Below are 12,617 nucleotides of genomic sequence, written 5' to 3'. Positions count from 1 at the left end.
TATCTCCCCCTTCTGAACAGTTTCCTGCTGCCCACAAGGTCCCACTGTTCCCAGTGAATGACCAAGGCTACCACACTTCAAAATGTTTCTGAGTTCCTCAATTTTATGTGGTTTTTCTGTTTCATCAGAATGGGGATGTATGGGCCAGTTAGGAGAGGGTTGGAGAGGATGATTAAAAAATTAAAAAAAAAATGAAAAGGAGAGAGAGAAAAATAAAAAGAGTAATTTCCCATTCCCCAGGGCTCCAATGCTAGCATACGGAACAAACTTGAAGGGCTCGCATCGAATGCAGTACAGTTTGGGTCAGTCCCCCTCATGTACCCTGGAGGTTCTTCAGTCCTTGGAACTAGGTATTACTTCAGTTAATTTATTAATGACTCATTATTATATAAATGCATCTATAAATGTTTTTGTGTTATTATTTATACATATTAATGTATTATCATAGTATTACATTTGAAATAAACTCACTTTTAATTTAAGACTAGACAGTCCAGGTACAGGAAAAAAAAATTGCGAAATATGTTCTGTAACATATTTGGTGCTGTGCAACCATTCTATAGAGTGCATTTAACTGTATTTTGTGTATTATTCCTAACATGCATTCACAGTAGACAGCAAAGCAGCAGTTATCGGGTATGCTGTGAATGCATATTAACAGCAGTACCTATTTGCATATCATGGATCCATAATACAAAATGCGTAGTAAAATCCTTATGAAAAGTTATTATGCATGCACAGTAGAGGCTTTTTAAACCTTGATATCTCAGCTATTTTGTTTCTTCACGATTTATTTGAAAATATTAAAAAGGTCAGATGATGGATTAGGAATGTGTGAAACTGTAATATTACTCCTATAGAGGGAATCACTCAACACAATCAAATTCACTTTTGGTTTTGGTAGCAGTATAAAAGCCGTTCAAAAATGCATTTGAGTTATTAAAAAAAAAAAATAACCACCTACTTCAATAATAAAAATTATGGAGAAAATATTTTCATGTATTTTGGGAACTGTGAGATATAACTGAAATTTTTGTTGGTCCTTCCCTAAACGCAGAACTATTACAATGTTAACCTTTCCTTCAGTATCTCATGGTATTTTTAGTATGTATTGAAACAGTGTTGGTTACTCTCGAACTTTTCATTTTTAGATAAATACGCATTTTTTAATACTTTGAAAATACAAAATCCTTGAAAAGGTTGACAACCCCTAGAACCTTTAACAATATAAATCTTAATACATAAATTGCTATTGAGGATAATGGGATTCTAGCCTCTCCTTTGTTACACAGATTGCAATATTTGCAGTAAAAATGAACCGAATGCTATGAATAGTACAGCGCTTGCTCTTTTTGAACAGTTTCTGCTTAAGTTTTAACATCTTTATCACTTCAGATAAATTTTCCTTAATAAACAAAAACTAAAAGAAATGCCTGCATTTTATCAAGAATGAGTGACCTGTATGCCTTACTTCTTTAAAACAAAACAAAAACCAAAAGAAACATCAAGGTTTGGGGTGAGGTTTTTTTAATGAAGGGCTGTAAAATCATTGAGCACATACATATAGATGTATAAAACATGATCTTCCCACACACATGTTGTTCTGTACTGCAGTTGTATTTTTTGTTCCTGTCTCTAATCCAAAAAAATGCCCCAGCATATTTAAATGAAACTTTGTGAAAGAAAAAATAATTGGATGAGGGCTGAGAACATTAATGCCAAGGTTTGGACCAATGTGAATTAAAGCAGATGAATTATAACTCCTTCAAAACCAGGATTTATAATGGAAACGCTGACACAGACCCGTAACAATAGCAGCTCTGCCAGGGATTATTTTAATACTAAAAGCATACTCAGTCACTCATTATTTTAATATAGAGATTATTTAGTTACAAAAAATCAGTGATACACAATAATAATGAAACCAAATTTTAAAAAAGAGTGTTTCTGAGGTGACACATCATTCCCCCTGTAACTCTCTTAATATCGTCTATCCATGACATGCCACTCCTTAAATTAAAAAAAACACAAACCCCAAACACATGAAGGTGGAGTTTGTCATAAGCTCCATGGCAAGGCTGAGCTAAGAGTCTTTGTCAGCTTCATTTAACAGTGTTTTGCCAGCAGAAAGAGACAAAAGGGTTAAAGGAGGAAGAGCAGGGAGCACAGGAGAGGCAGCTGACAGGAGAAACAAGGGCACGAGGAAAGGAGAAGCTAGGTATGAAAACAGAAGAGCAGGGGGTGATTTTTAGGAGGTTTCCAAAGGGAAAACTCAGTTTTTAAAGAGATATTGGGGAAACATTCACTAAAAGGTCAGACAGGCTAGGGAAATATGTCAGGGGCCAAACCCTTTGAGAATCGTAAGTTGCACTTTTGAGCAGGTGCACTCCAGTCACATAGGAGCATGCCAGAGCAGGTCAGCGAGCCTCCCCACGTGCTTCAGGAAAAAAGGCATCATTTGTTAAACCTTCATGCTGTATGCCCAGTTTTCTATAAATGCCTCTTTTATTTTGCCACATCAAAAACCACGAAGGGATGCAAAGGAAGGATTTCTTACAGATGGCATGAGGTTTGCTCCTATTATTCTGTGCTCTGGGGCAAGAAGCTGCGCTCAAAAAACCCCCACACCCCAAAAATCACACCCAGCAGCACCACACAAAAACTACTTTTTGTGTCCGTGCTATGCATTGCAGCATTACTTCCCCATTACTGCCTTCCTTTCCTTGCCTTTTCTTTTTTGTCCCTGGGTACCAGGTGCAGTGGAGGGACTCAGATCAACACAAGACAGCATTTCTCATATAAACAATGCCATATTAACAACCAGAGGGCAGCTGTACCTGTAGGCAGGGATAGCACCAAATGCTGGCATGTCTATCCATGCAGCTAGACTGCTAAAAAGAAGCAACTACAGTGGAAATGCACCTACTGTCTATGAAATGCTGGTGCAGAATTTTTTTCTTTTCTGTTTTTTTTTTTTTCTCTATCGGTCTAACCTTCTGTGTTGATACATGAATGCTGGTACCCACTTAGAGGGATGCCAGATGATCAGTGCAGAATGAAGGTCCCAGGAGAAAGGCTCACGTGGTTTTCTCTGCCCCGTGACGTCACTAGCAGATGGCATGGGTACCAGCTCTGGCAGTTGGCATCAATGTCACTTTTTAGAGATCAATGAGATAGTGCAGATATACAGAGATCTAGACTCCAGCAGACGATGCGACATTCAGACTGAAAAGATTTGGAAGGCAAAAAATGAAAACTGATTGTTGAATGAAATAAAAAGCTAAGGTAATACAAATAAAGATATATTTCAATTGGTGTTGGGTGTGCATGCAAGTGTTTAAAGATACAGTATCATTGTCTTGTATTTTGTGTATGCTATTTGCTGTCTAATAACTCCTAAGATTTTATTCTTCTGATGCAATTACAAACTTTCATTGCTTTTATGTAATACTGCACTGTGTAGACAATACTGATAGAGTTAGTCTTTAAATGGGGTTTTTGTTTAATTTTGTTGTGTTTAAAAGTCCCTGCATTTACTTTGCTTGTCTCTTAGAAGTCCATGGGATACAAGCTTTTGCTGCTCCCAAACTGCAAACAAAAGCAAAGTAATTGGGAAAAGGAAATTATTTTTCCTTTCCAGGCTGGATTCTGAGCACACGTGCAGGATTACAGTCAGAATCTACAGACCGCTCCTGTCAGCTAAGAGCTGGAGGAAGACATCTGAGCCTCGCAGAACATAAACACTGCTATAGCGTGCAGGGAATTTTTCACCTCCCTCCCCCCTCCCCATTGATGGGAAAGAAAAAAAAAAGGAGAAAAGAACAAGGAAAAAAGCAAATAAGTTGATTCTAACTAAGCAGATAATATCAAATAGAATTTTTGCTTGAAAAGGGGGGGGGGGAAATAAAGGTAGGGGGATTTTATTTCCTAACTCTAATCTGAATACGTTTAGGGTTAAATAGTTCTGATTTTTGTCTTAATATGAAATAAGTTTTATGTGATTTTAATACAAATAAGTAGGAAAAATGCTTTGTTTTGAATCATCTTACTAGCTGAGTGATTTGGGGGGTATATTCCATTTTTTTTTCTTCTCAGCCACTGTAACTTCCTAAAGTTTAATATCTTGATACGTAAATGAAGAAATGTGGAGGAGAAAAACCCACAATTTTGAAGCATAAGTCAAAAAGTGTTTTTAAAATATTTACCATCAGGTAACAGAGATATGGCACTTTTTCAATTTTAAAACTGCGCTCCCTCTCCCCATTTTTCCACCCAGGGGATTTTGGATTAATGAAATTTCTGTATTGCTTTGTCACGTTTTGCATTTCTTTGAATTCAATGATGGAGAGAGCTTGAGGGTTTTGTTTAAAAATAAAATAAATGAACAGGGACTTAATTGTAAATTAAAATTTACCTCATATTTATATGTGAGAAATGTGGCTTTTTAGTTGCAGAATCAAATGTTTCAAGTGGTTTTAGAATTCTCACCAGCTATTATTTTTTAAAAAGTGGGCATTTATAACTGCCATTTTATTAAAAAATATAGATTGAGCATTTATGCACACACACACACTCTCATACAGAGAGCTTACACACAGACACAAATAAGGTGCATGAGGCTGTCTGTGTGAGTCGGAAAACTTTAAAAATGGAAATATTTAAACATTGTGCTGGCATTCTTTCAGGTAACTTAAGATTATAGAACCATGTTAACACTACCATTTGATGAGTCTGTTGTAATGCCAGAATCCCAGATGTGTAGAAAGTTTCCCAGAGAAAGTGATGACCAAAAGCAAATGAAGAACCCAGAAAGCTTTTCAAAGCAGATCATCCTCCGAGGAAAGAATATTAAAAGATCTCCTGGAGAAGACACCGAAAAAGAAGAGGAGGAGGAAGAGAGAGAAGAGGAGGATGAAAATGGCTTGCCAAGGAGAAGGGGCCTTAGGAAAAAAAAGACGAGCAAGATAAGGATGGAAAGGATTAAATTCAGGCGTCAAGAAGCCAATGCTAGAGAGAGGAACCGTATGCACGGCCTTAACGATGCTCTGGACAATTTAAGGAAAGTCGTCCCTTGTTATTCTAAAACACAAAAACTGTCCAAAATAGAAACTTTAAGACTAGCCAAGAACTATATTTGGGCTCTTTCTGAAATCCTGCGAATTGGGAAGAGACCTGACCTGCTCACCTTTGTCCAAAACTTGTGCAAGGGTCTGTCCCAGCCGACTACAAACTTGGTGGCAGGATGCCTGCAGCTGAATGCCAGAAGTTTCCTAATGGGCCAGGCGGCTGAAGGTGCCCATCATACCCGCACACCCTACTCCACCTTCTATCCTCCCTACCACAGCCCTGAGCTTGGCACCCCCCCAGGGCATGGGACTCTTGACAACTCCAAGTCCATGAAACCATACAATTACTGCAGCGCTTACGAGTCCTTCTATGAAAGCACTTCCCCCGAGTGCGCCAGCCCACAGTTTGAAGGTCCCTTAAGTCCTCCCCCAATTAACTATAATGGGATATTTTCCCTGAAGCAAGAGGAAAGCTTGGACTATGGCAAAAATTACAATTACGGCATGCATTACTGTGCAGTGCCACCCAGGGGTCCCCTTGGGCAGAGCTCGATGTTCAGGTTGCCTACAGAGAGCCACTTCCCTTACGACTTACATCTGCGCAGCCAGTCTCTCACCATGCAAGATGAATTGAATGCAGTTTTTCATAATTAATGAGGAAAATGAAAATAAACAGTGGTCATTCACCTCCCCATCTAATTAAGAGCAAGCAGATGCTTGGGCACTGCGTAATTGGCACAATTCTATTTAAAATGTTTACTAGTTCCTAAAGCGTGTTTCAACTATTGTGAGGATTTTCTATGTATTAATAAACCCTTTTTATTATAAGTATTTTTTTTGTCTGTAATCACTGTGAGAATATGTTTCCTCCCAGAGGTTTTCTCCCTCCTTTTTAACTTTTTATTTCCCTATTTGTTTGATTTGTTGAGCAGTGTGTCTGAACAATATTACTGAAATAAAAGAGTACACACTGTGTAAAGTCAATGTCTATTTTGATTGTATAGTAATTATACAAATGCATGTTATTGAAATCAGATTAATAAAAATTATGTATTTATAATTGGTAGAAAATATATATTATGTATTCAAGGAGAACTGGATTTAAAATATTAAGAACTTTAAAGTAATTATCCAGAACTGAGATGGGCTGGCAATATGCAGAGGTGAGAGGGCAGCAATATTGAAAGCTATGCAAAAAAAAAAAAAAAAAAAAAAAAAAAAAGGCAAACAATAAAACAAAATTGGTTTTGGGTTGTTGGTTTTCGGTAAACTAAAGAAAAACAGCAATTGTCATTGACATTATTCAGCCTGACTTTAGAGTGTTGCTGACAGGGGCCATATGAACATATTTAGAAGATGTTGTCAAAATTTTGCCTCAGTTATTTTGACCATATATTATCAGCACTTTTTATTTGTATTATTATGGCTTCAGATGTAAAGGTTTGTTATAAAAATGTATAACTGTGGTTTCTCACTACGTACTTAAAATGCAATTAAAGATAGATGTTTCCACTTTTAAAATACATCTATTAGCTGTGATACTGTATTTTGTCTGATACTTATTATTTCACAGTATACAGCTCCCTTTGGTCTTGCCTACACACCTTTCTTCCCAGGAAATCATAATGCTCAAGTCTGGGGTTGGAAGTCAAGAATTATCAGGATGAATCTCGTGCTATTTTTCAGAAGGATGTATTAGTGATGCAGCAGATTCAAAACAGCTGTGTGCTAAATGAAACACAGGTTATGGGAAGAAAGTAACTTTATATCTCAACAAAATGCCAAATTTCATATAGGGAAGGGCCCTGAGCTAACACACAAGACACTAGCTGCTCCTCCAGCTCTGGCTAGTGTGGGAGTGGAAGGAGCATGAGAATGATAAGAACTTCAGAGAAAAAGAATTCCTGGACATTGCTAAACCTAGTGTTGGCTGAAAAAGTGCACCAGTAAACTACACACTTCGTGTGTGTGCAATCCCCACTAGTTCATCAGCTGCAGAGGTCTGCACAGCCCTGCACACCTTAAAAGAGTTGAGCTTAGCTGAACCCCAGTTGCTTTCTAACCAGCTAGAGCTATTTATGATAAGCTCATGAGTGATAAAATGAATGAACTGCTGATCTAAAAGCCAGCAGTCTTTAAACCTCTGAATGAGCAAGACCTCTTTATTTTGATGGATAAACAGCAGCTGTCTGACAAGCAAAAGTACTCTGCTCTGAATGAGGAGGGAATACTTTTTTAAAAGCTGCATAAAAAGTGCAAATTTCACATGCAAGTTGGAAGTTCCTGGCTGAATCACAGTCTGGGTCACAGTTTGTTAATGACACATCAGTCTCAGAGCCTCACTTGAGTACACAGCTGGAAAAAGAGGGAATGGGCCAGTTTCTCCTGATAATTTGCCTAATGCCACAAGTAATACTTGTTGTAAACAATCTGCCCTGCCAAGCATTGCAGCTCCCTCAGGACAACCACAGCCTGACGTTTATCTCTTCTAAGTAAGACTAGGCTGCCCTCAAAGGAAAGGGGTAACAAGTCCCAAAGTTTGTATCAGGGTCTAAATGCTTTCAGGTTTGCAGAGGTAGAGGGGCAAGTATGGGGCTTTTTTCTACCAATATCCTCTCTAGGCACAAATATTGACCAAAATTGAGTCTTTTGGAGCAGAGTCTTGGGCCAAATTTCAGGAGTTTGGCTCAGGATCATCCCCTATCTCCTCAAGGTCAGGCATGGAGAGTACAGGCAGTCGTTTTCCACCTTGGATGAAAGGTGATGGTGATGACTGTCAACACAAAAGCATCCCCAGGTGTTCTGCACTGAATATAGGAGGAATTTGGGAGAGAAGAAGATTCTAAGACAGATTGCATTTGCTGTTAGCATTAGCTGATATTTGGCAAGGCATGGAAAGGTGACGGGAGAGAGAAGAGGGGAGAAACCAGTCAATGAGGTGAAAGCACACAAGCTTGGGCACAGATTCATGCACACTAGAAATAATAATATATAACAAGAAGCTGTAGACAAGAAGGCCCAGAAACCAGATCATTTGAGGGGGGACAAACACCCCCACCCCTCCCCCCACTGAGCATTGACAGCAAACTTAGCTAACTACTTTTACTAAGAGAAACCTCTTCTAGGAGGCTGAAACTTCACCAATACTTCAGATCTGCCTCACTGCATGGAGGGAGGGTCTTTGCATGAGTTGAGAGTGGTGTGAGGAGGAGGCAGCTGTAAAGTCCTGCACCAAGGAAAAGAAATGCCCACCACAATACATCCAGCAGGAATCCAAGGGGTGTTCAGTCTTCAGGCTCTGAGATCTGGGGGTCTCCAACTCTGTGGCCCTATATTAACTTAATAACTCATGGGCCAGTTCCCACTTCCCCTTCTGGCAGCAGAGACAAAGGGAAAGGGGGGAAAAAAATCCCTGCCAGTTCAGATCTTTCTCTTTCACTCCACGACAGATGGGGAGGCAGTTTGCAGCCAGATTCCCCCTCTGGTAGCTCAAGGCGAGAACCACGCTTGCTCAGGGCATTGCAAGTTGGAAAGTCACTCCACAATAAATAATGGAACAAGTAATAGGAAAATATTGAGATGGCATAAAAACCCTCCAACATTCTCCTTCTAGGAGGGTATGGATTATTTAGAGATATAGAGGTAGGAAACTCCCTTGAGAGCAGGCTCTCTTGCATACCTTCTTTCATGCACACAACAAACATTTCTATGCTCCTTTGCTGACCAGTCACAGAATAAAAAGATGCTCCAAGTTCTGACATGATTTTTAAAAGCCTTGGAACGTGCCCTATTTTAGGGAGAAGATTTGAGTACTAATAAAGGTCTGGTTCTTTAAAATCACAGGAATAGAAACCAATGGGTTTCTTACTCATTATCTTCACTTTTTGAGGTTTGTCTCCTTTCAATCCCTTTCATACAGCAAAACAAAACTGTTCAGTTCTGTGTGTCTTGTTCTCCCCTTCACTGCCTTCAATTTCTTGAGGATAGAATTATGTAAAAGAGCAACTGCTTCAGAAAAATTAGGTGAGAAATTTCTATTGTTCCATGTCCTTTAGCATAAAAATATTGAAACCTTCTGTCAGTTTTAGATGAGAACCCCAAAGCTGGCAGAAGAAGAGCTATTTCATATGTGGTTTTGTTACACAGTGGAATGCTTTGCCATTTATTATTTCCCAGAGTAACATTTTAGTGTGATTTTTAAAAAAGCAATGTGTTTTTTTATGGTATTGGAAATACAATAATTATTTAAGAATGGCTGTACTGGCTCAGATTAATCATCCATCTGATCTAATATCCATTTTTAATATGAGAGAATAAAAAAGTTTTCCAAATGTGTCAGAAGAGGGCAAGGAAAATAATTTTTTTTTTTGCATTAATAAAGTACTGGAAAATAAACTCAACATAATATTCCTGTCTCATTGAAGACAGAGATGTGCCTGAATTGGAAAAAGGGCCAGGAGGCATAACAGAGTACTGTGATGTTAGCAACCTCTCCTCTGCAGCACTGGACTCATCAGTAATCACTGAGTAGGACACAATGGGCAGAACTAGGCAGTACCTCTGAAGCCCATACCAAGAAAAACATACTCCAGAGTACAATTTAAAACCAGTGGGCCAAGCCTCACTCCTACAAATCTCAGTGAAACCACAAAGAGAGAGGGAGGGGCAGACACTGCTTTGCCAGACCTTAGTGGAGATCTCAAACATTTTCTGAATTACAGTAGGCATAACCTTGTTTTAGGACACATCCTGACTATGGTCCCTTTGGGACTGTCTGTATTTTTTCATTTCATAGCTATTTCTAGGAAGCTTTTTAAAATGTATGAAGATTGCACGAGCACAAACACGATGGGATTTTTTTTTCCATACTAGCAATTCCCTCTCCCATTTTTATCCCTACTTTTATTCTTCTTTCTCTGCACTGCCTATAGGGCTCTCAAATGGCAGCAATTAAGTGAAATGCCTTGCAAAATCAAAACTGAAAAGTCTTTACATGGTTTTGCTTATCAGATTGTGAATCTGTCTTAACTGTGGTTATATTTTGTGGTCACAAGGTCAAAGCAGGTTTAATCCTAGTTCCAAAATCCTTCAGCCTTTGATGTATAAGTAGCAGGAACAGTGCTGCTTTAAGCTGAACTGTCAGCAAAGCAGCCTCCCTTACAAAATTCCTGCAATTTTTTAATTAAGAAGACACAAACAAAAAAGCCAATCCTCAGTAATCTGGCTGTGGGTCTGACCCAGAGCTGAACCATGGCAGCAGGTTTTGATTTTGCTCTGGAGAGACACAGATCAGCATGGTGAACAGCTGGCACTGTGCCACTGCAGAATCTCAAGGGCAGACCTGTCGTATCTCACTGATACAAATCTAACTACAGTACACAGGGCTGCCATGCAGAATCACACTCTCAAGCCTTCTCCACCACACAATTAGACCAGAGCAAGTCATCTCACAAAAATCTTCTGTGCTATGCCAAAAGGATGCCATGTTTTCCTGCAGAGCTTTCCCCCTCATCCTAGAGGATGTGCAAGAATGGAAGAGGGAAAGGCAAATTTGCAAGCAAATGAGCTCTGAGGGGGGAAGAAGATTCATTTATTTTCTTTTTCCTTTTTTTTTTTTTTTTTTTTTTTTTTTTTTTTTTTTTTTTTTTTTTTTTAAATGCCTATAGTATGGAGTCCCTATGACTCACGGCTGGCTTTGAATCGGCAACGGCCACAAAGGTTGTTACAGAATGGTAAAGAGATTTCCTCCCCCTACTTCCCCAAAACACCATTTTCTTTTGACTGTTTCCTTGTCACTTGCTCCTTACACTTACACATTTATCCCTGTAACTGCATTACTTGCATTATTTAATTCTATTCTTGCATGGCTTAATTCTACACCACATATGTAGAACGTATCTGGTTGTAGTTGAAAATCTGCACTACTTAAGGAGGTTAAAAAAATATTTGCTGGAAAAAAATGATGTTTATGATTGTTCATTTCTATAGGATATTCAGTATATTCTCATCTCTCCCCAGTCTTGTAAACATTGTACTTTCTGATACTCTGGAGGATTTTTGCATTTCTGTAGAACAGTGCTAAGCAGGTCTGAGGGTTTTCCCCCCCTTAGTATTTTAATTGTAACTGATTAGTATTTGAATAGTATTTTTGAAACTGATTACATTTCCTGTTCTGTAAGTATGCCCACATGTAAAATGTCATGAATTCTGAAGTGCTTGGATATTCTGTTTGCAAATGCAAAATCTAATTGGAGCTGAATTGGAGGTCCTTGTACAGATAGAGAATTCAGGTTAAATCACAGATTATATAATGCATTTTGTACTCTTGAAATCAGGAACATTAGGACTTGGGTCCACTCTAGTTCTGCTGGAATTCAGTAGATACCAGATTGGAGTCTAAATCACATGGGAAGATAAGCATAGCCTTATCCATGATGTTATTTATTTACAGACACATGAGCAGATGCATAATGCTTAGATGCAACTGGAATGACATTTCTGTTGGGCAGACAGCTTGCAAACAAAGAGACTCTGACAGGATCCTCCTCAGAATCCAGGGAGAGACCCACAGGAATGTTAGTCAATATTTGCCCCTCATGAGGAGAAGTGCCTGTAGAAGAGAAAAGCATTGTCTGGACAGGGAGAGCACCAGAAGCAGGAGTCCTGCTAATTTCAATAGTTAAGCAATTGAGATTACATTCCTGAATTCTAAAGGAGAGTTAATGTCAGCCATGATGAAAGCCTTTTCCGTCTGGATTTACAAGGAGAGCTGTTCTTGGGCTTAGCATCTTTATCTTGGTACAGGCATTACTTCAGAAAAGTAAATATTTTCCCCACAATAGATATAATCATCGTTTTAGTTCACACCCATCAGTTTATATACAGAGGCACACCTACACCCATTGGGACAGATTTTGCAGGTTTCCACCAGAAAGTGGGGAAAATAATTTGAATGCATGTAGTTATAATTATTTTGATGCCAAAATGCCAGGAAATTTATTAACGTGGTAAGACGGTGAGTGAACAGCCATTCAATACATACAGCCACAAGTTGTCAGGTGTTCAGATACACAAATATTCAGCCTATGGATTCAAATTAGCCATAATCATCATGTTCCCACTACTCCTAAATTTTATATATTCTTATTCTTACTACACTAACAGTTTCCCTTTATTCAATTAATAATAGAAGCTTGGCTAAAAGGATATACCTGTCCCTGTGCCTCATCTCACACTCTCACTAAAGGAGAATCTTAAAACAGCTAAGCCCAGAAATCAGAATGACAAATATTGCAGCCACAGAAACACAGCCCTAACATAAGGAGTGATGCAGGATGTGAATAGACACCACCAGAAGTATGACAACATCTTTCCTAGTGGATAGAACAATAATTCAATACAAGGTGCACTGCAACACTCAGCAGAAACACAGGGAAGGAAAATTCTGTGAGGAAAAAGCAACTTTGTGGTCACATCATGTTCAGCTGATTACCTCCTCAGAGACAGGTACATTACACGTGGGCTGGGGTGCCAGTCTGTTTTGCCTGGACA

The 12,617-nt window shown here is 38.8% G+C and overlaps 1 protein-coding gene across 2 annotated transcripts; it reads left to right on the top strand.

The window, feature by feature from the left end:
• Positions 1-3,106: 3,106 nt before the first annotated feature.
• On the top strand, positions 3,107-6,583 carry NEUROD6 (neuronal differentiation 6). Of its 2 annotated transcripts, none has more exons than XM_079302876.1 (2): positions 3,107-3,285; positions 4,686-6,583. In XM_079302876.1, the coding sequence occupies exon 2, from the start codon at positions 4,707-4,709 to the stop codon at positions 5,718-5,720; it is 1,014 nt and encodes a 337-aa protein (XP_079159002.1). In that variant the 5' UTR covers positions 3,107-3,285; positions 4,686-4,706; the 3' UTR covers positions 5,721-6,583. The 2 variants fall into 2 exon arrangements, with proteins under 2 accessions (XP_079159002.1, XP_079159001.1); XM_079302875.1 differs by having other exon boundaries at positions 3,641-6,583.
• Positions 6,584-12,617: the final 6,034 nt, after the last annotated feature.

The sequence above is a fragment of the Erithacus rubecula genome, assembly GCF_903797595.1.
Source record: "Erithacus rubecula genome assembly, chromosome: 3".
Classification (NCBI taxonomy): Eukaryota; Metazoa; Chordata; class Aves; order Passeriformes; family Muscicapidae; genus Erithacus; species Erithacus rubecula.
This window is presented reverse-complemented; position numbering and strand designations above follow the sequence as displayed.

What these genes read in the sequence shown, in the direction of transcription:
- NEUROD6 (XM_079302876.1), top strand. Translation starts at nt 4,707, where the DNA reads ATGTTAACACTACCATTTGATGAGTCTGTTGTAATGCCAGAATCCCAG.